The sequence below is a fragment of the Furipterus horrens genome, unplaced genomic scaffold, assembly GCF_987537825.1.
Source record: "Furipterus horrens unplaced genomic scaffold, mFurHor1.1.pri manual_scaffold_8, whole genome shotgun sequence".
Taxonomy (NCBI): domain Eukaryota; kingdom Metazoa; phylum Chordata; class Mammalia; order Chiroptera; family Furipteridae; genus Furipterus; species Furipterus horrens.
Window position 1 is genome coordinate 72,142,455 of NW_028327178.1, and position 26,546 is coordinate 72,169,000.

The window sequence follows — 26,546 nt, forward strand, 5'->3', positions numbered from 1 at the left end:
TTACAGCTGATCCCACCTTCTCTGTTAGGTCCTCACAGGGTGAGGCTGGGAAGTGCTGGTTTAGCTCTCTGGAAGGGGAGGATGATGATCAAGAGTCCAGAGGATTCATTCTCTGGAGGCAGGCCATCACAGCTTTGGTGAACTTGGCAAATGAGTGACTCTAGGTGTCCAGCCCCAGGCCAAGTGCTGGGGATCCCCAAATCTCTTTAAGAGAGACAAGTGACATAACAACTTCCAGATCATCTTAACATGGGGACACAATGCATTCTCCTTGAACAAAAAGATTCAAGCTGGCTCTAACTACAGCCTATAGAACAGAGGTTCTTAACCTGTTCCAAAATTTTTTTAATGCCAGACAGTTTTCTAGAGAGTACTCAGCTTTCTTTAAATCCTCAAAGGGATTTATGTCCCAAAAAGTTAAGAGACACTGCTCATAACTAAAGGAAGTTTGAAAGCAAAATGATGAGATTAAAGATCTGGTTGTTACAAGTTATTTGAGAATAGCTAATACTTTTGGAAATGCTCCAGCTGGATCCCAGAAACAGCTGATTGAGATCCTGCCTCCAACACCCCACACACATCAAAGAGCCTAGTCCTGAAGATAATATAGGTTCATCCATGGCCGATTCTCCTTCTACCACTGTACACTTCCAACCCAGTGGGGCAATCTAAACGTAGGCCACTCATCCACTCCAACCCCAAGCCAGCTTCATAGGCATGGGGAGACTGAGACCCTTCACTCCCAGACCAAGCCCCTGGAGGGAGATGCTAACAAAAGAGGTGAAGCAATGTGTAGACACAAACATTTAGTTTATTTTAACTGTGACCAAAGTCAGAGAGAGACAACAGAACCTCAGTGTCTTAGAAGTCCTGCTAGGTTCAATGACAACACATCAAGGCTGGGAAAAGTGTTGGCATCACTTTACGTAACCATCTAATAATCCCTTATCATCCCAGGACAGGATAGTGCCTCTCGGGCACTGCATGAATCTTTAAAAGCACTCACATTTTCTCATCCTTTAAATTAGGATAGAAAAGATTCTCTCTCACCAAGAATATCAGTTTAGATACACTTATTCTTACAAACTGTCAACTGGAAGGACAGCAGAATCTTTCAGTGTTAGTTAATTGTGGAGTCCCAAGAGGTGGGTTGACGGCTTCTCCAGAAAGGACTGGACAGCGATTTTGCTGATGGGCTGCTCACTACTCATTCCATTGCCCACCTCTTTTCTCAGCTCAGCTGAGCATCTGAATGAATGTCTAATCACAGAGATTAGAACTCATAGTGAAATGAATAAAGTCTATGTGAAGACCTGTCCCCAACAGCATATGTGTTTCTCTGTGAAGAGCTGTATTCAAGTCACATCAGCGTCGGAGCCTCAGAAAGAATGCATGTTTACACTCTGTGCTCTCCAAGGGGTAATACTTATCATAAAAATCTAAAACATATTCCTCAGTCTTGAATCCAAACTTCTGGTACAGCAGCATAGCAGGGTTGCTTGCAGAGACGTGAAGGGTTACATCCTTGCCCATGCAGGTCTGCCAAAAGAGTGGAAAATACAAGAGGAATAGGAGAAAGTCTGAGGGAAAAATGAGTAGGTGAAGAAACTCTTTTAAGTGTAGGTAGTTTTGAAAACAGGAGAAGTCAGGGACTCAGACTTTGTGACGCCTAGCAACAGCTGAAAACTGAATGACATTTTGCCATTGATCAAAACATTCACTGAAACATTCATCAACACTAAGGACACTGATGGGATGCTGAACGTCCTTTTTCCTCCCTGAAGCAAAGGGCCAAAGGAGATATTTTATTGTCCACTGTATTATTTATAATTCAATTACATTTAAATATATCAAACATATCTATACCAAACACTATGTCAATCTTGAAGAAATAATGAACAAAGTAAGCTCTGCTTTTAAAACCTAGATGTTAAATTATGTGACCAGATATGAAATATTAGGACTTTCATTTAGTTATAAAACCTGAAGAATCTATATAGACCTTCAGAATCCCAAAGTCTACCTCTCATCCCTCCTAAACTGACAGAACTCACTTCTCAGAACTGAGTTTTCTATATTTAGGATAGGGCCAATCCTAGGGGAAAAGAGTAACAACCATTCCACCAATACAAGGCAAGTTCTTAGATTCTTTAATTAGCTACATAGACTGAAGTACCCCAAAAGTAATATAAATAAACAACTTGTTTTTAATGAAGAAGACACCAAAATACTGATGTTGATAGGGTCTTTAGGAGTTTATACTTTATGGTTCCCCCAAGGCCTCTACCTAAGAACTCTGTCAAAAGTAGACAGCCACCTTCTATTCTCTGTTGAATTCACATTCTGCATCCAAAGGCATTTTTAGGACAAGAAAGAACTACTAGTATACCAAGGACAAGAGTACGTCCTGTAGTAAGGCTAGTATTCTTTCTACTGCAAATATGCACAGTCTGGCCATGGCCATCACTGAGTACTGAGTTAGGACTGTATCTGGGCCTGGGCTGTGTGGTCTGGCTGGGGACTAGGCACCCACATACAAAGATGAAGGCTCTTCATCCCACATAGGAAATGCCCTGTAAGGACTGATTAGACCAAGCCTTGTGTCAAGCACACACATCAAACTGCCAACTGTGCCCTGCTCTAAAGCCCTTGCCAGTGAAAGGCAGAAATCCTGTAGGTGTTCTGCTAGGTTAGAATGATGAACACAGACTAGAGGTCAATTCTGTGAGTGGAATGGGCAGATAAAAGGGGGGTGTGGTAGAAATAACTGAGAAGATCTCAGTTCAAGATAACACAAGGTAGCACATATTAATTGGTGAGAGAGGTGAGAAGAAAGCAATTTCCAGAAGATGGTTCTCAAGGTTCTGGTCAATGCTTGGAATTATTGAGCAAGTTTCATTACAAATTGGAGAAACATTTTATCAACTCCATCCTCCATTTAAAAGAAATCCTAAAAACCAAGTTTACAGATAGAGAACACAGACTGGTGGTTGCCAGAGGTGGGGGAGGCAGGGGGTGAACAAAATGGGTAAAAAGAACTAAAAAATATCAACTTCCAGTTATAAAATAAATAAGTCATGGGATGTATATGTATAGCATGGCAACTATAGCTAATAACACTGTATTGCATACTTGATAGCTGCTAAGAGAATAAATTTTAAAAGTTCTCATCATAAGAAAAACAAAACTTTATAACTGGTGATAGATGCTAACTAGACTTAATGTAATGATCATTTTGCACTACATACAAAAATTGAATCATCATGTTGTATACTTGAAACTAATATGTTATATGTCAATTATATCTCAATAATAATTTTTAAAAAAATCCAAAACCAAAAAGCAATCTTCATCAATAACACAAAATCATCTATACCAGATGGTTTCTAAATGACAGTTACCAGAAAAATTCTGGGTGAAATAAAATCCTTGCATGTTTTTCTGATGTTAGTATATAAATATATGATATATTTTCTTCAAAGGTGATGTAGATATTATCAAAGGATGAATTATAATTTGATATTAGAATCAAGTCTTAGAAGGTTCATACCAGTTTATATGGTGATAGTAAAATGAAAAGCAATCAAGAACTACAAAATATGTACTACTGATTGATACGGCTTAGTTAAGTTGTTTTAAAATACTTAAAAACTAAAAATCATAGTTCCTTCCACTTCCCTGTCTGAATTGTGGTGGGACTGATTCTAAGAGCAGCAGCATTACCGATAAGGACAGTGTAAGTGCTTCAGGCTTTCACTTTTGATATTTTCTCATTTATTTACTACACATATTCACAAACCGGCTTCTTTAAAATCTGAATCTAAACAGCAATCTTATTCTAGAGGGGTGAAGATTTTTGTCTGTGTGTTTTAACAACCTCATGAATGGTGGTTGGCATTGTCACTTGGTCTCGTATTCCATTGGGCCATGCTGGGAGGGCCCTGCTCAGATCCACTTCTCCTCCAATTCTTTCCAAAGAGCCCAGAAGCAAATGTGCAGAAGGTAAGCACAGGCAACATACCTGAATGAGATGATAAATCATGAAAGTTGCAATCCCTGCTCTTCTCCACTCAGGATGGACAAACAGAAATGAGATGTAAGCTTCATTGTACTTCACGTCAGGAACCATGAAGCCAAAAGCAATGATGACTTTTTTATACAGGACAACAACACTGAAGTCTGGGTACTGCAAGCACTCGGACAGGTCAATGCCTAAAGAAAAGAAGTAATTAGAGATTCAAAACCATGTGCCTTTTGGAATTAATGTACACCAAGCTGTTCAGTCTGTATGTACAGCTGCACCTGCGTGCTAAGAAAAAAACAAAACAAAATGAGACAAAGATATTACCATAGACACCACACATTCAGATTATAAACTTAAAAGTGAATTTTATAATATACCAAAATTAACATCATCTTTTCTAAGTGCATATGTTACAAAAGGAGAGGCAGGATAGGGTGGGTAGTAAAGTGAACAGGTTCAGAACTGGATACACCTGGGTTTTAATTCAGCCTCCTTGGCCATGTGTATCAGTGGGCACATCACTAAATGTCTTGGCCTCAGTTTTACAATGTTTAAGATCAGAGTGTACCTAGACCTCACATAGTTGGAATAAAGATCCCCTGAGAGTGTCCATATCATAGTATTCTTTACCTCAGACATATTCAATTTTCAAGTTTTTTTGTACAAATGCTACATTTTACAATAAAATGGTTAAATAAAAAACGAGTCCTTGCTTAGCGTATGGAAGTCATCTAGTGTAAAGGCAGGAAGTAGTAAGTGCTCCCAGAACGTTCCCATACCACTCCCAAAAGAGCAAGCACGACTCTGCCACCGCGTGCACTACTATATGATTATCACACAACAGAGATGACAAAGCTCCCATCCTGATAAAATCTTATCTAACATCTGGAAGACATATTATTTCCTTTATATTTCAAAGCACAGTGGTAAAGCAGAGCCACAAAAAAATGTGTTTATATTTGACAATGAAAATGTGCCCTTTTAATTGATGGCTTTGGTGTTTACAGCATATTAAGGCTGATAAAATGACAAATAATATTGGGTTAAAATCTGTGATTAGGTTATTTGGCTTTTTAAAAACACCTTTTGGCTGTACTAACACTCTCTAAGGAAGAGCTAAATAAACGAAGTACACAGAATTATTAAGCAAAATCAAAAGCGTCCAAATGCCCAGCTACCAGTCTGTGTATGACTGATAGACATTACCTGGTATCTAAATACATGTAGAAGCAAACAGGGAAGAGAAACAAATAAAAATACTGTTTATTACTTTAAATGCAGGCTTATTCTTGATCTTAGGGAAGAAAGAGGTATTTATATTTTAACATTTCTGTATTAGTATAGACAAATTGCATAAAATCATGAGTTAAATGTTTTAGGGTCACATGACATACAGTAATTTTAAAAATTACTGAAGTTAACTATAAAGAAAACTGATCTGCCAGTTTGAAAAGGGGGGAACATACCAGGCCAGAAAAACTCCTGACACATAGAGTTTATTGTTGGGATGTGATTTGGCCGGACATAGCAATAATCGAGAGGTGCATCGGGCTCTGGAGTCCAGTGAGGGTCACTTCTGTGCAGATGGGAACGAATCTGTGACAGGAGCTGCAGTTTGGGTGGCTTTGTTTCATAGTCACGCCTCCAGTACCATAGAAGATAAACAAAGTCAAGTAAAAAAAAAACCAAAAACCCAATATTACTCCTAGCCAGTTGAGTCATGCAAATTCTTTGATCTGCTTGAAATTTTGAACTAATTTGTGCTACTTTATATGGCAACTAGCTTGACAACAGCTATAGTACTTTTTGGTATGAATTTAAAATTCATTTTAAACATTTATTAGACCAAAAACCCCTCTGCAACCACCAGGAACTCTACTCATGCTGGTGAGCCTTATGAACAGAGGAAACAGAAATAGCATCTAAATTAACCCTCTGAGTGCTCTCACCAAGACAGAGTCCAGGGCAGGAAAGGCTCAACCCTGCCAGGATAGCTGGGGACCACCAGAGACCAGGGGAACCACAGAAGGCTCACACACTGCCCTTCCAGGTGTCTGCCTGGGAGGCAGTGCTATGCAAGGAGGATCAGGTGACTACAGAGCTGCAAAGCAAATATGATCAACAAAGACTATGTGCTCTGTCAATCACAGCCAAGGTAACACTCGGGATCTCTCTTGCCAGCTCTGCTTCGCAGCACAGCTTAGACTCATCGTTAGAAACTGAGACATCTCTCCCATTTTTTTTTAAATTTCAAACTATTAAATATATTCAACTTTAAATTTAAAATAAAACAATGAATCTAGTCATCATAATGAAATCCAACAGAGTTAACCTATCCTTGCTTTTTCTATCAAAGGATTATCCCTTCTGCAAAAATGTACAGTTGAATCAAGGCTGAGGCTAAATGCAAAGCACAGAATCAGTCCTTGCTGACTCCTGCTCATCATGGGTTTTGGTATTTCTTCACTCCAAGAGAGGGGTGGGGGACAGAAACTACAAACATTGCTTCTCATGACACATTCAACATCACAGCTCTTCTCTACATACCTGATGTATGGTTTCAAGATCCGAGAAGTATAAGGGCTCACAATGCTCTGGTCCACAGCCAAATCTTCCGATCCCACCAAACGATACAAAAACTTGGTGGTTTGGTGACGAAATCCTTTCCTCGATGGCAAGGCAGTCTATGAGAAAGGAACACTGGTTATATAAAAACAAAATTATTCAAAAGATTGGTTTAATTTCTAGATAATTAGTAGTTCTGACATCTTTATGTATCAGAAAGTAGGTCTTTTTTACATCACATATTTGAAAACCACGTTTCAACAAAAAAAAATTCAGTCCCTTTGTATAAAATTAAATATGAAAAAGTCATCCTGGTTGTAATAGTTTAAAATCAAAATAACTTTAAACATTTTAAAGTTTAAAATGTTTAAAGTCATTTAAGTGAGTGAAATGCAGTATTGAGCATGGATTTACAGCTTCTATAGGTTTCATTATATATATATTACACCTTCAGTCCATTGAACAAATATTAACCAGCACTAGTGTTGTGAAAATAATGTATATACTGTTATCCAAACAGCCATGGGGGCCAATTATTGCAGTATCTGTATATTGATTGATTAAACTATGTCTCTATTCCAATGAGTAAATCTGACAAAAGTAAATACCATTCTTAAAACAAATCACAACAGTGGAGAGGCCCTACCAGAGTCAATGAGGATGTGGCCTTTGCTCCTTTAGGCAGGTATCCTAACTGAACTGGTAGGTTTCACCCTGTGAGCCTGACTGGAGATGTCTGTTCTCAGTGAGTGCCTCTCCAGGCCCTCAGTCATGTAATAACAGAAAAAGTGCAATTAGGGTTTTATAGCAAAGAGTTCAAGTGATAGATTAAAAGACACACTTCTTACAAAATGGTTTGCCAAGGCTTGGATAAAGTTTAGAAACTTGAGTTGTTTTTGTAGAATCAGTTTGCTCTTAGCCTAGCAAATAACTTTGTTGGAAGAAGAGCAAGAATTCCTAATTTTATAATTTGCTCTCATTACTTTCCCAAACTGGACACCAAAACTTTCAAAAGCCAACTTTAAAATTCTTCCAGAATTTTAAAATAAGTTTAAAAGTGAAATTGGAAGCTGTGGTATATAGTTTCAAAATATGGCCCCAACACTCCCTCCTATACCTTTGGGTACATGTGGCCCCTCATAAGGCAGAGTCAATTTCCCTTCCCCTTGAATCTGGGTGGGTCTGTGGCTGACCAATCACAAAGTGCCAGAAGTATCATTCTGGGACTTTTGAGGCCAGGCCTTAAAGGGACTGGCAGCTTCCATTTTTTTCCTCTGGGTCCAGCTGCCATGGTGTTCAGGCTGGACCACTAAATGACTAGAGCCCATAGAAACAGGTTCTGGAGGAAGAGAAGCCATCCTATTAATTCCAGTCCCGAGCCAGCTCTCAGCTGAATGCAGCCACAGAACCACCCAATTGAGCCCATTCAATCCACACTATCAGAAGAAATTTTAATAGTCACTGTTTTAAGCTATTAAGTTTTGGGATAGTTTGTAATGCAGCAACAGACAACTAAAATGCTAGCCACTGAACCACTAGTCCACAAAATACTATCCAGTAATGTCTCAAGATGAGTTCTGTGGAACTCTACAGATGTTATATAGTACCCCAACTTCTATCCATCACCCCTGCTTTCTTCCAAGTCTAAACCACACTCAACTTCTGTCCAGATCACTCCCATTGCCTCCTATCAGTCTCCCTGCTGCCTGCCACTCTTACCCCATGTCATATATTCTCCACAGAGCCAGAGTCTTTTTTTCAAAACAAATTAAATTCACCTCCCTTGATGGAAACTCCTATCTGGCTTCCCACTATATGTCCATAATACAACTGAAAGTCCTTGCTGTAACCCATGGGATCTGGCTCCATTACCTCTGTGGCCTCATCTCCCATCATCCCCTTTCTTCATCATCACTATGTTCTAGCCCCAGACACCAAACCAACTCCTGCCTTAGGCCCTGTGCCTGGGTCTTCTGCCCTAAATCTTCCTCAGCCTGGCTCCTCCTTATGGATAAGAACTTGGTTCAAGTGTTACTTCTACAGAAAGGCCGTCCTTACCTACCCTTTCTGAAGTGATGCTACTGCTCTCTGCTCCTCCACTCCACTGCAGCACTCACCTTGTAGGAAATCAATCTGTTCATTAAGGGAGTTAATACTGTTGCCTCCCTGCTCACTGATGGCAGTTCCATAAGGGTGAGAAACCTTGTTGGTCTTAATTCACTGCAGTATCACCCAAAAGAATAGTGTTTGGCACAAAAATGAAGTATTCAATTTAACGTTAGTTGAATGACAAAATGGTGGGGGAAAAATCCTAGTCAAATAAGTTTGGCAAAATGTTAAAAGAGCTTCTTCACACTTCTAGTTCTAAACAAAATGGGGACTCAGGTGGGCTGCTGGGTCCATTCTCCAAACCCAATTTGGGAAAAGGTCAAAAAGTGAGAGGGAACACAGAACACAAAGGCTGTGGGAAACCCCAAGGGACATCAAAGGTGGCTCAGGTCTGGTGTGGTGGCAATGGGCAGTCTAGAGCAGAGAAAGACACTGTACCATGATGGGGATGGGAATGTTTCCTGATTGGGCCACTTCCTCTGCTCTGGATAGATCTCTGGCAAACAACTTTGCCAGGAAGCATCAACTAGAGGGGATATCAGAGCAATGCTGGCACCTTCCTGAGGTGGAGGACAGACACCCTCAAGGCAGCGCCTGTGCCTTCTCTAACCCCAGGCAGTGACAGTAGAGGGTGGTGTAAAGGAGCACAGGGGCCAGATAGGAGTTTCTTTGAGGTTAGATTGCCTGGCTATGGAAAAAGGTGAGGATGCTAAGTGGTTGAGCACAGAGACTCCCTTTTTACAAAAGTTGCCCAAAGGGTGACAAGCTAGAAACTGGTCTTTTTCCCCTCCCTTCAGGTGTACGTTGCCAGCAAAGGTAGCTGGTAAGACTAAGGGAATACACATTCATAGGGGAAAAAAGTCAAGACATGTAAATAAGAAGTGCAAAACAAAACAAAAGATAAAGTAACCAATTGCACTGGAAAAGCCAGAAATGATCAGATCGGCAAGAAATTTTTGAAAGCCTAATGAACAGTCATCAGGAAAATGCAAATCAAAACTAAAAGACATCATTTTTTCCCCCCTCATTAAACTTTGTTTTAATGGGTCTCAAAATTCTGTGACAGATTTTTGGCTAAGTTGTTCCCATTAAAAAGTACTGATTTTTAAAAACTGCCACATACTAAAAAAACCAAATGGTCCACAAAACATTCTCCCCTCCTTCTAGAGGTTTTAAATGCAGTTGTAACATTAACCAGTCTTTTACTATTAAACTTAAATGGCCAATTCAGACAAATAGTTCTGAGACCATTCTTCCAACACTCATTAAGACTGGGGTGGCAGGTGTTGGGGATAATACCATTTAGCTTTCTGAGTTTTCTGGGCAGAAGTGGTGACTTTGCCAGCTCCAGCTGCCCTCTTGTCCACTGCTTTGAGGACACCCACAGCAACTGTCTGTCTCATGTCATGAACAGCAAAGCGTCGCAGAGGAGGATAGTTAGAGATGCTCTCACCACACATGGGCTTGCCAGGAACCATATCAATGATGGCAGCATCACGAGATTTCAAAAACTTTGGGCCATCTCCCAGCTTTTCCCCAGAACAACAATCAATCTTCCTCTTCAGTTCACCAAATTTGCAAGCAATATGAGCTGTGTGACAATCCAGAATAGGTGCATATCTAGCACTGATCTGGCCTGGACGATTCAAGATAATCACCTGAGCTGTGTTGCTTCCACTGGTGGGGCATTTTTGCTGTCACCAGTCACACTGCCATGAGAACATCTTTGACAGACATGCTCTTGAAATTGATGCCAAAACTGTCCCCAGGAAGAGCTTCACTCAAAGCTTCACGATGCATTTCAACAGACTACCTCAGTTGTAACGTTGACTGGAGCAAAGGTAACCACTATGCCAGGTTTGAGAACACCAGTCTTTACTTGGCCTGCAGGGAGAGTACCAATACTACCAATTTTGTAGATATCCTGGAGGGGCAGACACAGGGGCCTTTCATTTATGGCAGGATGCAATCCAGAGCTTTAAGCAGCATGGTTTCACTGGCATTGCCATCTTTACGGGTGACTTTCCATCCCTTGAACCAAGGCATGTTAGCACTTGGCTCCAGCATGTTGTCACCATTCCAACCAGAAATTGTCATGAATACTACTGTGTCAGGGTTGTAGCCAATTTTCTTAATGTAGGTGCTGACGTCTTTAACAATTTCCTCGTATCTCTTCTGGCTATAGGGTGGCTCAGTGGAATCCATTTTGTTAACACCAACAATTAGCTGTTTCACACCCAGTGTGTCAGCCAGAAGGGCATGTTCATGGGTCTGCCCATTCTTGGAGATACCTGCTAAATGCACCAACACCAGCAGCAACAATCAGGACAGCACAGTCAGCCTGAGATGTGCCTGTAATCATGTTTTTTATCAAGTCTCTGTGTCCTGGGGCATCAATGATGGTCACATAGTACTTGCTGGTCTCGAATTTCGACAGAGAGATATCAATAGTGATACCACACTCATGTTCAGCTTTTAGTTTATCCAAGACCCAAGCATACTTGAAGGGGCCCTTCCTTATCAGCTCCTTCTCAAATTTTTCGATGTGGTGATACCACCACATTTGTAGATCAGATGGCCAGTAGCGGTAGACTTGCCAGAATCTATGTGTCCAATGACCACAATGTTATGAGTCTTTTCCTTTCCCATTTAGGCTTTGATTTAGTGGTGGTTTTCACAACACCTATGTTCTGGTGCCAAACCTGTTGCAAAAAAGCTAAGATACCACTTCATACCCACTAAGATGACTACAATAATAATAAAAAAAAAAAACATAGTAACATCCATTGGTAAGGATGTGTGGAGAAATTAGAATCTTCATACAATGCTTGTGGGAATATAAAATAGTGTAGCCATTTTGGAAACCAATCTGCAATTCTTTAAAAAGTTAAATATGATGCTACCATTTCACTGGGCAATTCCATGCCTAGGTATACACCCAAAACTGAAAATGTATGTATACACAAAAACTTGTACACAAATGTTCACAGCATTATTCATAATAGCCAAAAGGTGCAAACAACCCAAATGTCCATCATCTGATAGATGGATAAGCAGAATGTGGTATATGCACACAATGGTAAATTATTTAGCCATAAAAAGTAACAGTACTAATATATACTACAACGTGGATGAATCTTAAAAACATTATGCAAAGTGAAAGGCAGCAGTCAGAAAAGACCACATATTATGTGATTTCGTTTATGTGAAATGTACAGAACAGGCAAATCTATACAGACAGAAAATACATTAATGGGGGCTGGGTGTGGGGGGTAGTAAAAGCTAGTGTTTGAATTTCTTTTTATGATGACAAAACTGTTCTAAAATTGGTTATGGTGATAGTTATAAAGTTCTGTGACTATATTATAAACCAATGAATTGTACACTTTAAGTGGGTAAACTGTATAGTATGTGAATTGTATCCCAATAAAGCTGTTTGTAAAAAGCATAATAAATAAGCTCTAAAGTAATGAAGGAGGTTGGAAACAGGAATGAGTAGTCAGTCATGAAGCATCTTATTCATTATCAGATATTAAATACAAGATCACTGAAATAAAGCACTCAGTGAATGATGTTAAGGAGAGGTGGAGGATTGCTTCAAAAAGGCAAAGAAAGGGAGATCCAAGATGATGGCAGAGTAGGTGGAAGCTATATTCACCTCCTCCCAGGACCAAACTGGAATTACAACTAAATTATAGAACACTTATCCTGAATAACCAATTGAAGACTAGATGAAGAGACATCTTATAACCAAGGATTTACAGAAGAAGCCACATTGAGACTGGTAGGAAAGGTGGAGACATGAAAAGAGCTGGCCCTGCTCCTATGGGCAGCAGCTGTGGTTTGGAAGGGATATGTCAGCTGCAGGGGCAAGCAGTACCCCCTGAGAAGCATGAGATCTAAATTCCAAGAAGGGCTCCCTAGCCCAGAGCACCTGAGCCAGAAAGAGGCACCCACATAATATCTGGCTGTGACAAACAATGAGGTTTCTATCCACCAGGGAGAGACAGCAGTCCACGTGAGACACATGCACCCTCTTAAAGAGCTAAAGCACAAAATTTTGTTCATAGCAACTCACCCTGGGCTCCAGCAGAGGAGGGGCAGAACAGACTAGAGACATGTGAGGAGAGACTGGGGTTTGTGGCTCTGGGAGAGTGGTGAGACAGCAGCCAGGATCCCTGTGCTGAGTCATTCCCCTATACCCAAAACCCCATAGTTACGGGATGGGGCCCTCCTCAACCAGCATCAGCCTGAGGGAAAGCGATAGCCCCATCCTCTGGGTTCCTTCTCTCCCCACTCTGAGGAGCTTACATCCTGATGGGCAGTACAGCCAGAGGTTCTTTCACTGACTGAGCCTAAAAGGCAGCTGGCAGGTAGAGGTGAGTCTTGGGATGCTTTGGGACTTTTGCTAACATGCCCCCCAGACCTGGTGCTGTTAAAAGCCAGCCTTGGAAAGCAGCTTTGTCCTTCTTGTCTGCATTCAGGCCCAGCAGAAGAGCCACAAACTGGATCACTTGTAGCTCTAAACAGGTAGCTGAGGGCCAGTCACAGGCAGCTCCTTACATTGGGCTGTACCAGAATCCATCCCAAGAGGCCCAGAATCAATACACCCAATGGCCTACATCAGACGACATCAGAGCAGAATCAAATGAACTTCACAAGTGTCATATCTAAAGGGAAATCTAGGCAGGAACCAAACCTTGCTGAGGTGAATTCTGCTTTGTGTGGTCAGCACCTGCAGAACTGCTTGTATGCCATGCTTGCGGTTGAGCCTCATAGTCAGCCAGCCTGAGGGTCAATCCCACATATGAATAAGCCAATAGCAATCGAGACTCATTTACAACAGGAGGGCCCACATAACCCATACAAGGGACATTCCTGGAGCATCCAGCTTAGGTGATCAACAAGACTGAACAACTGAAACCCACATGACACCTACTACAGACGGCCACCCCACAAACACTAGGAGTCATAGCAGATCGACCTAATACATAGAAATAAACTCAAACAGGCAGCCAAACTGGGGAGAAAAAGAAACATGCCCCAAATGAAAGAGCAGGAGAAACCTCTGCACAAAGAGCTAAATGAAATGGAGGCAAGCAACTTATCAAATATAAAGTTTAAAAAATGGTTAGGCCTACCTTCCAGCTAAGATGGAGGCCTAAATAGACATGCTGTGTCTCCATCCACAACTAAGAAGGAATACAACTACCTCAAAACTAGAGACAACCAGAAGTTCCAGAAAATCGAGCTGTGTGGAAGTCCAACAAAGATATAAAGAAGGAATACTCATCCAGACAGGTAGGAGCGACAGAGCCAGGGTGGAGAGGACATGGTGTGGCGGAAGCAGCAGCAGCAGCAGGGGAAGTGGCAGGCCACTGGAAAGAACAGTCAAACATTTAAAAAAGTCGAGAAGGATACCTGGGGAGCACCCCCAGCTCACAGTTCCAGCGCTGAGGAAAATAAATCATCATTGTTTCTGACTGTGCAAACCAGTGGGGGTTGAGGTAGAGGAAGAAACTGCTGATCCCTCAGTAAAGTCTGCTTGTTGAAAGGGCCCCCACAGTCATAGAAAGTCTGCAGACCCACCTACTCTGGGAACGATGGCCAGGGAAACAGCTAGAGGCGTCAGTCCCATATGGAAGTGGGAGAAGTGCTTGGAAAAGGGGAAAATGCTGAGCAAGCGGCATTGTTCCCTCTCAGACCCCCCCCACATGCTATAACATGGTGAAATGGATTGCCTTGTACTGACGAATACCTAAGGCTCTGCCCCTTACAACATAACAGGTGTGACAACTCTACCTAAGACACAAAGGCAAACAAACACAGGAGCCTGTCAAGTTGAGGAGACAGAAAAGTATGGCCAAAAAAGAGAACGGATCAAGGTTCCAGTGGGAGAACTGAATGATGAGGAGATATCCAACCTAACAGACAAGGAGAGAGCCAACCTAACAGATGCAGAATTCAAAACACTGGTGATAAAAATGCTCAGACTTGACAGATATGCTTAAGTATGGCAAACGCATAAGGGAAGATGTGAAGGCTATGCTAAATGAAATGAAGAAAAATCCACTTAAAACCAATGGTGAAGGGAAGGAAACCGGGGTTCAAATCAATGATTTGGAACATAAGGAAGAATAAATCAGTCAACCAGTACAGAATGAGGAAATGAAAGTTGAAAGAAATGAGGAGAAGCTTAGGAACCTATGGGACAATTTTAAGCATGCCAACATCCAAATCATAGGGGTGCCAGAAGAAGAAGAGGAAGAGCAAGAAATCGAAAGCTCATGTGAAATAATAATGAAGGAAAACTTCCCAAATTTGGCAAAGGAAATAGACATACAAGTCCAGGAAGCACAGAGTCCAAAACAAGCTAGATCCAAAGAGGACCACACCGAGACACATCATAATTAAAATGCCAAGGGTGAAAGATAAAGAGAAAATCTTAAAAGCAGCAAGAGAAAAGCAGAGAGTTACCTACAAAGAGGTGCTTATAAGACTATCAGCTGATTTCTCAAAAGAAACTTTGTAGGCAAGAAGGGACTGGCAAGAAATGTTCCAAGCGATGAAAAGCAAGGACCTACAACCAAGATTATTCTATCCAGCAAAGCTATCATTTAGAATGGAAAGGCAGATAAAGTGCTTCCCAGACAAGGAGTTCATCATCACCAAGCCATTATTACATGAAATGTTAAAGGAACTTATTTAAGAAAAAGAAGATCAACACTATGAACATTAAAATGGCAACAAACTCACAACTATCAACAACTGCATATAAAAAACAAAAACAAAATCCAACTAAGCTAACAACCAGAACAGGAACAGAATCATAGGTATGGGAATCATTTGGAGGGTTATCAGCTGGGAGGGGGAAGGGGGAGAAATGGGGAAATGGGGCAAGGACTAAGAAGCATAATTGGTAGGTACAAAATTCACAGGGGGAAGTTCAGAATAATATAGGAAAGGGTGAAGCCAAAGAACTTATATGCACAACCCATGGACATGAACTAAGGGGGTTGTGATCATTGGATGGAGGGTGGGTATTGGGAAGAGGGGAACAAAGGAAAAAGAAATTGGGAAAACTGTAACAACATAATAATAAAATATACTTTAAAAAAAAAACAGTTATAAGGATTCTCAAAGAATTTAGGGAAAGCTATAAGAGCATTAAAAAGGACATAGAGCCCTGGCTGGTGTGGCTCAGTGGATTGAGCACCGGCCTGCAAACCAAAGGGTCACTGGTTCAATTCCCTTTCGGGACACATGCCTGGGTTGCAGGCCAAGTCCTCGGTTGGGGTTACGTGAGAGGCAACCACACATTGATGTTTCTCTCCTTCTCTTTCTCCCTCCCTTCCCCTCTCTAAAAATAAATAAATAAGATATTTAAAAATAAAAAAAGGACATAGAATCCATAAAAAGGACCAGTAAGAAATTAATATACTGGGAAGAATAAACAGTGGATTGGATGAAGCAGAGGAGTGAATTGGTGATTTGGAAGACAAGAGAGAGAAAAAATTTCAATCAGAGCAGCCAAAAAATTTTAAAAAATGAGAACAGTTTAAGGGACCTTTGGGAAAACATAAAGCACAACAACATCCATATCATAGGGGTACAAGAAAAAAAGAGAACAAGGAATCAGGAACCTATTTGAAGAAATAATGACTGAAAACTTCCCTAACCTGGTAAATGAAAAAGACAAGTTCAGGAAGTACAGAGAGTCTCAAACAAGATGAAACCAAAGAGGCCCACACCAAGACACATCATAATTAAAATGTTAAAATCCTCAACAAAATGTTAGCAAATACATTCAAAAGATCATACACCATAATCAAGCAGGATTTATTCTGGGGATGCAAGGTTGGTACAATATCTGCAAATCAATAAACATGATACACTACATGAGCATAATGAAAAATGAAAAGCACACAATCATATCAATAAATGCAGAAAAAGCATTTGATAAAATCCAGCACCTGTTAATAATAAAAACACAGCAAAATGGGAATAAATGGAACATACTTAAAAATAATAAAGGCCATATTTGACAAACCCGTAGCCAACATCATACCCAAGAGGCAAAAATTAAAAGCTTTTCCCTTAAGATAAGACAGGGATGTCCACTTTCATCACTCTTATTCAACACAGTACTTAAAGTTCTAGCCACAGCAATCAGGTAAGAAGAAATAAAAAGCATCCACATTGGAAAGAAGTAAAACTGTCATTATTTGCAGATGACATGATACTGTATATAGAAAAACCCTTGACATGATACCATATATAGAAAACCCTTAACACTCCACCAAAACTACCAGAACTGATAAATAAAATCAGTAAAGTAGCAAGATACAAAATTAATAGATTGAAATCGGTAGCATTTTTATACACCAATAGCAAACTATCAGAAAGAGAAATTAAAAAAACACTCCCATTTACAACTGCAACAACAACAACAACAAAAAATAGTACCTAAGAATAAATTTAACTAAGGAGGTAAAAGAACTGTACTTGGAAAATTATAGGATATTGAAGAAAGAAATTGAGAAAGATGCAAATAAGTGGAAGCACATTCCATGTTCATGGATAGGAAGAATTAACATCATTAAAATGTCTGTACTACCCAAAGCAATCTATAGATTCAATGTAATCCGCATTAAAATACCAATGGCATATATCACAGAACTAGAACAAATATTCCAAAATATATATATGGAACCACAAAGGACCCCTAATAGCCTCAGAAATCTTAAGAAGAACAAAAAGTATCATGCTACTTGATATCAATAATACTACAAGGACATAGTAATCAAAACTGCATGATACTGGCAGAAAAAGATATATAGATCAAAGAAACAGAATAGGGAGACCAGAAATAAATCCATACCTTAACAGTCAATTAATATTTGACAAAGGAGACAAAAATATACAATAGGGTAAAGATAGTCTATCCAATAAATGGTGTTGGGAAAATTGGACAGATACATGCAAAAAAAAATGAAACTAGACCCCTTTCTTACACCACACAAAAGAATAAACTCAAAATGGATTAAAGACTTAAATTTAGGCTTGAAACCATAAAAATCCTATAAGAAAATATAAGTGGTAAAATCTCAGACACTGCTCATATTTTTTTCTGATATGTCTCCTTGGGCAAGGGAAACAAAAGAAAAAATAAACAAATGGGACTATATCAAACTAAAGAGTTTTTCCATAGCAAAGCAAACCATCATGAAAATGATGGACCTGGAGATCATTATGTTAAGTGAAATACAGTATTCCCTCACTTATTGCGGGTATTATGTTCTAGACATCCTCCTGCCCCCCCACAAAGTAGAAACCTTACATTTATTCTACACTCTTAAACCCACATATACAGTACCGCAAAATCCCATGATATAGTGAGGCTGAGATAAGTGAACCGCAATATAGAGAGGGACTACTGTAAGCCAGTCAGAAAAAGACAAGTACCATATGATTTCACTCATGTGGACTCTAATGAGCAAAATGAACTGACAAGCAAAACAGAGACAGACTCACAGATACAGAGCAGTCTAACTACAGTCAGAATGAGAAGGTTGGGTGGGAGGGAGGAGGAATAGAAAAAAAAGAGAGAGAGAAAATAGATGGACAGCTTTGGCTGGTATGGGCACAGGCCTGTGTTGCAGGTCAGGTACCCATTGTGGGGTGCTTGAGAGGCAACCGATCAATGTATCTCTCACACATTGATGTTTCTCTCCATTTCTTTCTCCCTCCCTTCCCTGCTCTCTAAAAATAAATAAATAAAATCTTAAAAAAAAAAAAAGAATTGTTTGGGAAAAAACTCATGGGCATGAACAACAGAGTGGTGACTGCCAGCAGAGTGGTGTGTGGAAGGAGATGAAGGAGGGTATGGGGGGATAAATGGTAATGGACAGAGACTTGAGTTGGGGTGGTGAACACAGACTACAGTATATAGATTATGTGTTGTAGAACTGTGCACCTTAAACCTGTATAATTTTGTTAACCAGTGTCACCCCAATACAGTCAATAAAAAGGAAAAAGTTAATAAATAAAAGGAACAGTTTGAAAAGCCCTGGCCGGGGGCCTCAGCTGGTTGGACGTTCGTCTCATGTAACAAAAGGTTGTGGATTCAATTCCTAGTCAGAGTACATACCTGGGTTGCAGGTTTGATTCCAGGTCAGGGTGTAAACGGTAGGCAACTGATCAATGTTTCTCTCTCTATCTCTCTCTTCCCCTACCTTGCTCTCTCTAAAATCAATAAACATATCTTCGAGAGAGAATTGAAAAGAAAAAGCAGAGGAAGAGATAAAGCAAAGAAGTAATGGTGTCAATATCCATATTAGGAGTTCAAAGGAGAGGAAAAACAAAAAGTAGGAATATATTTAAAGAAACAATGATGAATTTCCCTGATTAAAGAAGCACAGATGAGGACTTTCAGTTTCCAGTCTGGCATATAAATAGATTACATCCTAACAACAAGTAAAAAGTTGAGCAAACTGAAAATCAAACTTCTTAGATCCATCGGAGTACTGAGGTCACAGGACAAACTGCTGCTCCCAGAACAGGAGAAACAGATAGGAGGATACAGAGAATCACAGTTTACCAGAGCCGAAACCCATGAATAGAAAGCTTTGGGAACAAGTGCGAGGTAGAAAAGCCTAACTGGAATTGCAAAATTGCTGGTGGCTCAGTGTGGACAAATCTGAGACAAACCTCCAGGGAGAGGGGAACAAATTTTCTGTGTTTTATTGATACTTCTAGTTCTACCAGGTTCTCATGGTAAAAGGCAAAGAAAAGTTGCCTCGTGCTTCTGGCAAAAGGGGGGAGGGGAGTAGCCATTTTGAAATAATATCAGAGTACAATGTACTCTCTTCTTCTAAGAGAAACCATTTTGCCAGAGCCTACCTATTGTTTTATTTTTTAAAATATATTTTATTGATCATGCTGTTACAGTTCTCCCAATTTTCCCTTTGCCACCTCCACCCAGTACACCACTTCCCTCCAGCAATCCCACCCCTTAGTTCAGGTCCATGGGTCATGCATATAAGTTCTTTTGCTTCTCCATTTCCTATACTATTCTTGACACCCCCTGTCTTTTGTAACTTACCCATTATGCTTCTTAAACACTGCTCCCTTTTCCCCATTATCCCCTTCCCCCTTCCAGCAGATAACCCTCTAAATAACTCTAGATCTATGATTCTGTTCCTGTTCTATTGGCTAAGTTTGTTTTTTTAGATTCAGTTGTTGATAGCTGTGAACTTGTTGCCATTTTAATATTCATAGTTTTGATCTTCTTTTTCTAAGTTCCTTTAACATTTCATGTAATAACAACTTGGTGATGATGAACTCCTTTAGCTTTACCTTATCTGGGAAGCGCTCTATCTGCCCTTCCATTCTAAATGGTAGCTTTGCTAGATAGAGGTAATCTTGGTTGTAGGTCCTTGCTTTTCATTGCTTTCAATACTTCTTGCCAGTCTCTTCTTGCCTGCAAAGTTTCTTTTGAGAAATCAGCTAATTCTTATGGGAAGTCCTTTGTACATAACTCTGTTTTCTCTTGCTGCTTTTAAGATTTTCTCTTTCTCTTGAACCTTTGGCATTTTAATTATGATGTGTCTTGGTGTGGTCCTCTTTGGGTCCAACTTGTTTGGGACTCTCTGTGCTTCCTGGACTTGTATGTCTATTTCCTTTGCCAAATTTGGGAAGTTTTCCTTCATTATTTTTTTCACATAAGTTTTCAATTTCTTGCTCTTCCTCTTCTCCTTCCAGCACCCCTATGATTCAGATGTTGGCATGTTTAAAGTTGTCTCAGAGGTTCCTAATCCTCTCCTTGTTTTTTTAAATTCTTTTTTCTTCCTGCTGTTCTGATTGAACGTTTTCTCCTTCCTTGTGTTACAAACCATTGGTTTGATTCTTGGCTTCCTCCTCTCCACTGTTGGTTCCCTGTAGATAGTTCTTTATTTCACTTAGTGTAAACCTCATTTCTTCCCTTGTTTTTGCCATACTCAATGAGTTCTTTGAGCATCCTTATAACCAGTGTTTTCAACTCTGCATCTGATAAATTGGTTATGTCCATTTCATTTAGTTCTTTTTCTGTGGTTTTGTTCTGTTCCTTCATTTGGGCCATATTTCTCTGTCTCCCCAATTCAGCAGCATCTCCGTGTTTCTTTTTGTGTATTAGGTAGCGCTGCTTTGACTCCCTGTAAAAGACACCTGTTAATATGTGTGGGGCAGAGCCTTAGGTAATTTGTTAGGGTAGGGCAATATGATTCACTCTGTATGGGGCGAGGGCTTGGAGAGGGGACAATACCGCTGCCTGGCTTCTGGAGATTTGCCCAGCACTTGCCCCATTTCCAGTCACTTCATCCACTTCCCATATGCGAATGATGCCTTTCCAGCTGTTCCCCTGGTGGTGAATCCCAGAATGGGTAGGTCTGTGTGTGTTCTAAGTTCATGCAGGCCCTTTAAACAAACTCTCCTGAAAATCTGGCAGTTTCTTCTGCCACCTAAACCCCTACTGGTTTTTACAGCCAGAATTTTTGGGGATTTATCTTCCCAGTGCTGGAACCCTGGGCTATGCGCTCTGACCAAGGCTGGGATTGCTCACTCCCAAGGCATCCCTCCTGATTTTTATCCACCACACATGAATGTGGGACTGCCTGTGCTGCTGCCCACGCTGCCACCCCTCCATGCCACACTGCATCTCCGTAGCTCTCTGACTCCACTTCTCTCACCCATCTGAATGAATGTGGCTTCTTTAAATCCCTGGTTGTTGGACTTCCATGCAGCTTAATTTTCTGATAGTTCTGGTTATTTGTTTTGAGAAATAGTTGTAATTCTCTACCTATACCTCCATCTTGACTGGAAGTCTCTATTGTTTTATTTTATTTTTGTAAGTATTTTGTTAGAAACATTTTCCCCCTGGTTTTACTGAGAAACAACTGACATATATTACTCTATAAGTTTAAGGTACACAACATGATGGTTTGATATACATTTATTGTGAAATGATTGTCACAATAGGTTCAGCTAACATCCATCTTCTCATACAGGTATAATAAAAAGAAAAAAAGAGAAAATTTTTTCCTTGTGATAAAAATTCTTAAGATTTACTCTGTTAACAACTTTTCTATATATCATACAGCAGTGTTAGCTGTAGTTATCACGTTGTATATTATATTACATTCCTAGTATTTACTTACCTTACATCTGGAAATTTGTACCTTTTGAACACCTTCGTCCAATGCATCCTCCTTCCACCCTCTGCCTTTGGTAAACACAAGTCTAATCTCTGTCTATGAATTGTTGTTGTTGTTTTTGACTCCACATATAAGTGAGATCATACAGTATTTGTCTGTCTCTGTCTGACTTATTTCCCTCAGCATAATGTCTTAAAAATACAAAATGCTTCACAAATTTGCCTATCATACTTGTTCAGGAGCCATGATAATCTTCTCTGTATCATTCTAATTCTAGTGTATGTGCTGCCAAAGTGAGCACACTGAGGTTTTATCAGAGCCTAAACAACCTGTGGAAAGGGAAATACCCAATTGTAGCTCCCTCTAGCCATCCCAACCCTATTAGCTATAGTTATCATGTTGTATATGATAACATGAGATAAACTGAAAAGCCCTTGTGAAATTCATGGTCCAAAGATACATGCTCACCAAAAGAAAGATAAACATTGCGAGCACAGCATTAAAATCCCCACATTCCACCTCATCTCTGTGGTTCTTCTCTTCTTATAAGGACACTGGTCATATGGCATTAAGGACCCAGCCTACTCCAGTATGACATAATCTTAACTAATTATATGTGCAAGGGGCCTATTTCCAAATAAGGCCACATTGACATGTACAAAGGGTTAGGACTTCAATATATCCTTGTGCAGGGCATAATTCAATCTACAACCATGACCCATAAAGACTATTAAGCTTATCTTCTGCTAGAAACCTTCATCTGAGAGGCAATTTCCTCACGCAGCTAAGTGCCTCCCATTTCATTTTTTAAAACTGACAGTATATTGTTTAGGGATACAGACATTGAAAAAGTAGAAGAATGCTTAACAATACAAGTAAGAAAATGACTCTCTCTGGGGGAGCAGGCAGTGCACAGGATTTCTCAGGTGTTTATAATGCTGTTTCTTAACCCAGGAGCTAGAAGCACAGGCAGTCATTTCATTAATCTTGATAAACTATGCTCTATGCATTCTTCTATGGGTACGACACATTTCATAATTAAAAAAAATAAAGTAGACATTAAAAAGACAAACCCATGAGAACAAAGAACAGATGAAGAGATGACAGCAACAAAAGCATATGAATAAGTGGCAAATGACTTAAGACCAGAGAGCCAAAACCTAAGGCAGCAGAGAGGACAGGCCAGAAGCAGCATGATTTGTAGGACAGATCCTCAGGAAAGAGCAGCAACTGGAGACACCAGGTCCTGCTAAAGCTGAGAGTCTCTTTATTTAAGGGGTTAAAGCCCCCACTGGTCATATCCAAAAATGATCTTCCCTCTTGGGCAGAAGACTACATCTGCAGAGGTTCAAAAGAGATTCTAGACACAGGGGAACCTGACACAAACAAGGGTAGAAGTACAATCCTAAAAACAAGGACATTCAGTAGAAGTTTACCAGCTGAATGGTTGGCTCCTGGCCCCCTTTACTTGGCTCCTAGAATGCAGGCAGACATGTTTTACTCCCCAGGAAAGATGGGGAATAGAAGAAAAAAAATTAAGTGGATCCATCTGAAGTAGGGGTTATTGGCAAACTATACCCCATATGACAAATCTAGCCTGTTTTAGTAAACAAAGTTTTATTGGAGCACAGCCACATCCATTCATTATGTCTTACTTGTGCTGCTTTCACAATACAACAGCAATGTTGAATAGCTGCAACTGAGACTGTGGCCTGCAAAGCAGAAACTATGTACTATCTGACCATTTACAGAAAAAGTTTGCTAATCCAGACTTCCGGCCAAGATGGAGGCATAGGTAGACACGCTGTGTCTCCCTCCACAACTAAGAAGGAATACAGTTACCTCAAAACTGGAGACAACAAGAAGTTCCAGAAAAATGAGCTGCATAGAAGTCCAGTAAACAAAGATATAAAGAAGAAATACTCAACCAGACAGGTAGGAGAGCCGGAGCCGGAGTGGAGAGGACACAGTGCGGAAGTGGTGGCAACGGTGGTTGTGGCGGACCCACAGAAAGCGCAGTCTCCCATTTAAAAAATGTAGGAAAGGATGCCTGTGGAGTGCTCCTAGCACCAGACCAGACTGTGCAGCTCACAGCTCCAGCGCTGGGGAAAATAAAGCCTCATTGCTTCTGACTGTGAAAACCAGTGGGGCTGTGGTAAAGGAAGAAACTGCCAGTCTCTCAGCAGAGTCCATTTGTTTAGAGGGTCTCCACGGTCTTAGAACATCAGCAGACGCACCCACTCTGGGAATCACGGCCAAGGCAGCAGCTAGAGGGGTACCAGTCTGGTGCAGAAGTGGGAGAAGTGCCTGGAAAAGGGGCAAGTGCTGAGCAAGCATCATTGTTTCCTCTCAGACCCCTCTCCCACATACAGCACCACAACATGGTGAAACGGGTCGCCCTGTGCTGATGAATATCTAAGGCTCTGCCCCTTATAACATAACAGGTGCAACAGCTCTACCTAAGACACAGAGGCAAACAAACACAGGAGCCTGTCAAGTTGAGGAGACAGAGACGTATGTCCCAAAAGAAGGAACGGATCAAGATTCTAGTGGGAAAACTAAGCTACAAGGAGATAGCCAACCTAACAGACGTAGAGTTCAAAACACTAGTGATAAAGATGCTCAGACTTCAGAGATATGCTTAAGTACAGCAAACACAGAAAGGAAGAAGTTTCTTAGTTAAGAAAAAGAAGATCAACACTATGAACATTAAAATGACAACAAACTCACAACTATCAACAACTGCATATAAAAAACAAAAACAAAATCCAACTAAGCAAACAACCAGAACAGGAATGGAACCATAGGGTGGGGATCATTTGGAGGATTATCAACTGTGAAAGGGAAGGGGGAGAAATGGGGAAATGATGCAGGGAATAAGAAGCATAATTGGCAGGTACAAAATAGACAGAGGGGAGTTAAGAATAATATAGGAAAGGGTGAAGACAAAAAACTTACATGCATAACCCATGGACATGAACTAAGGGGGATGAGATTGCTGGAGTGAAGGTGGGTACTGGGCAGAGGGGAACAAAGGGAAAAGAAATTGGGACAACTGTAACAGTATAATCAATAAAATGTACTTAAATAAAACAAAAGTTTGCTAACCCTTGGTCCAATAGCAGTGCCCTGAAAGAAGAGAAAAAACAGAAGATAGGAAATTGAGAAGACTTTCTATAATTCAAGGAGTGTTTCAAATTGAAATGGCCTACACATGAAATGCTGAGCACAATGAAACAAAAAGCCCCAAACATGGTATATTACTGAATAATACCAGGACTGTGATCAGAACATTTAGAAGAGCCAACTAGTTGCAAAGAAAGATAGAAAAATGTACAAAAATTCCAAATAGGCAATTCACAGAGGAACAACTGCAGAACATAAAAACGGTTTAACCTTACCTATAAAAAAATGTAAATAAAAAGTAAGTTTTCACTTTACAGCTCTCAGCTGAACTAGTTAAAGGCTGGTAAAGAGCAAGTGCTAGCAAAGATACAGGAAATAGAAGACCTCTCATTCCTGCTGTGTGAAGGTGTGGTTCTGGCAGTTCCAAGTGGAGTTCATGGTTCCGGGAGCACACTTAAGACTTGGGTTTCACTAAATCACCTCAAGCAACGCTGACACCACATTGATCCCTTGGCTGCTATGTCTCCATGTTTTCTCCTAACCACACAAATGCTTACATGTTTTCAGATCCAGCTCAGCAGATTCTGGTACACTAATGTTCTCAACACGACCATCAATCACAGCTATGATACAAACCATGGCTAGCTAACCCCCGGGGACTAAATGATACAATGAAAATGTCTAGGTTCTAAAAAAAAAAAGAAAATGTCTAGGTTCTGCCTTGAACATCCAAAGAGAAAAAAATCCCAGATGTATGAAGGAATATTGAGACTGAACAGTATCAAAAAAAAAAGCCCACTAATTTTTGTGTATTTCTCTCTTGCTGTTTTCTTTTCTCTCCCAAAATTACTCAGGAGTTTTAACAGTCACAGCATAACTGTGTCCATTCCATGGTGCTGCTTACCCCACTTCCACTCCCACCCTGAGTTAGAGTGTGTGTTAACTCACCTGGTATCGGTCAAGGATTCTGAAGTCCTGACAGGTGGTTCTGTATGTGGCTTGGGCAGGTGGAAGACTGGAAACTCCTCCTTCTTTGGCTCCATAAATCCCATCAACTAACAGAAGAGCAGCATTAACTACTTGATCCAAGTCAAAAAGTGGTAATCCCCTCTCCCTTTTCGCTTGTCTGATAATCAATTTACGCTTCAGTCTCCGAGCTTCTGGTGTCATGGCAACAGCACTGGGACAAGCTTCCAGCCTCTTGAGAAGCAGCTTCTCTTCATAGATGCTCACAGGGGTGTATTTGGGCCCTTTAGATTTCCTGTCCTTCTCCAGCTGTGGCTTCCTCTTTTCTCGAGCCCTTGTTTGCAAAGATGTGTTGGAATCTGTGTCTTCACTGTCAATGTCCATCCTGTCAGGTTTTTCCTCCTCACTCTCTACCTCCTGCTTTATTTGTTCAGGTGCTCTGACCTTCTTTCTGCCCCCAACCACTGTCCCTGAAGCTGCTGACCCAACAGGGGGTGGGACATATTCCATCCCTGGGTCTATGACTCCATCACCTTCCATCTCATCATCATCTGTGCAGAGTA

General features: G+C 40.5%; 1 protein-coding gene and 1 non-coding gene across 4 annotated transcripts in view; both read right to left on the reverse strand.

Moving 5' to 3' along the window:
- Positions 1-898: 898 nt before the first annotated feature.
- KAT14 (lysine acetyltransferase 14) overlaps positions 899-26,546 on the reverse strand; it is a 47,944-nt gene continuing 22,296 nt past the window's right edge. For all 3 annotated transcript variants that reach the window (XM_090286008.1, XM_090286007.1, XM_090286010.1), the window contains exons 6-10: positions 25,966-26,534; positions 6,572-6,708; positions 5,491-5,666; positions 4,022-4,212; positions 899-1,539 (exon numbers count right to left, since the gene is read on the reverse strand). In XM_090286008.1, the coding sequence (XP_090142134.1) occupies positions 1,366-1,539; positions 4,022-4,212; positions 5,491-5,666; positions 6,572-6,708; positions 25,966-26,534 (1,247 nt within the window). In that variant the 3' untranslated portion in view covers positions 899-1,365. The remainder of the gene's footprint in view (positions 1,540-4,021; positions 4,213-5,490; positions 5,667-6,571; positions 6,709-25,965; positions 26,535-26,546) is intronic.
- LOC150003143 (U6 spliceosomal RNA) lies at positions 22,086-22,192 on the reverse strand. Its single transcript, XR_016512814.1, has one exon. It is a non-coding gene; the product is annotated as a U6 spliceosomal RNA (small nuclear RNA).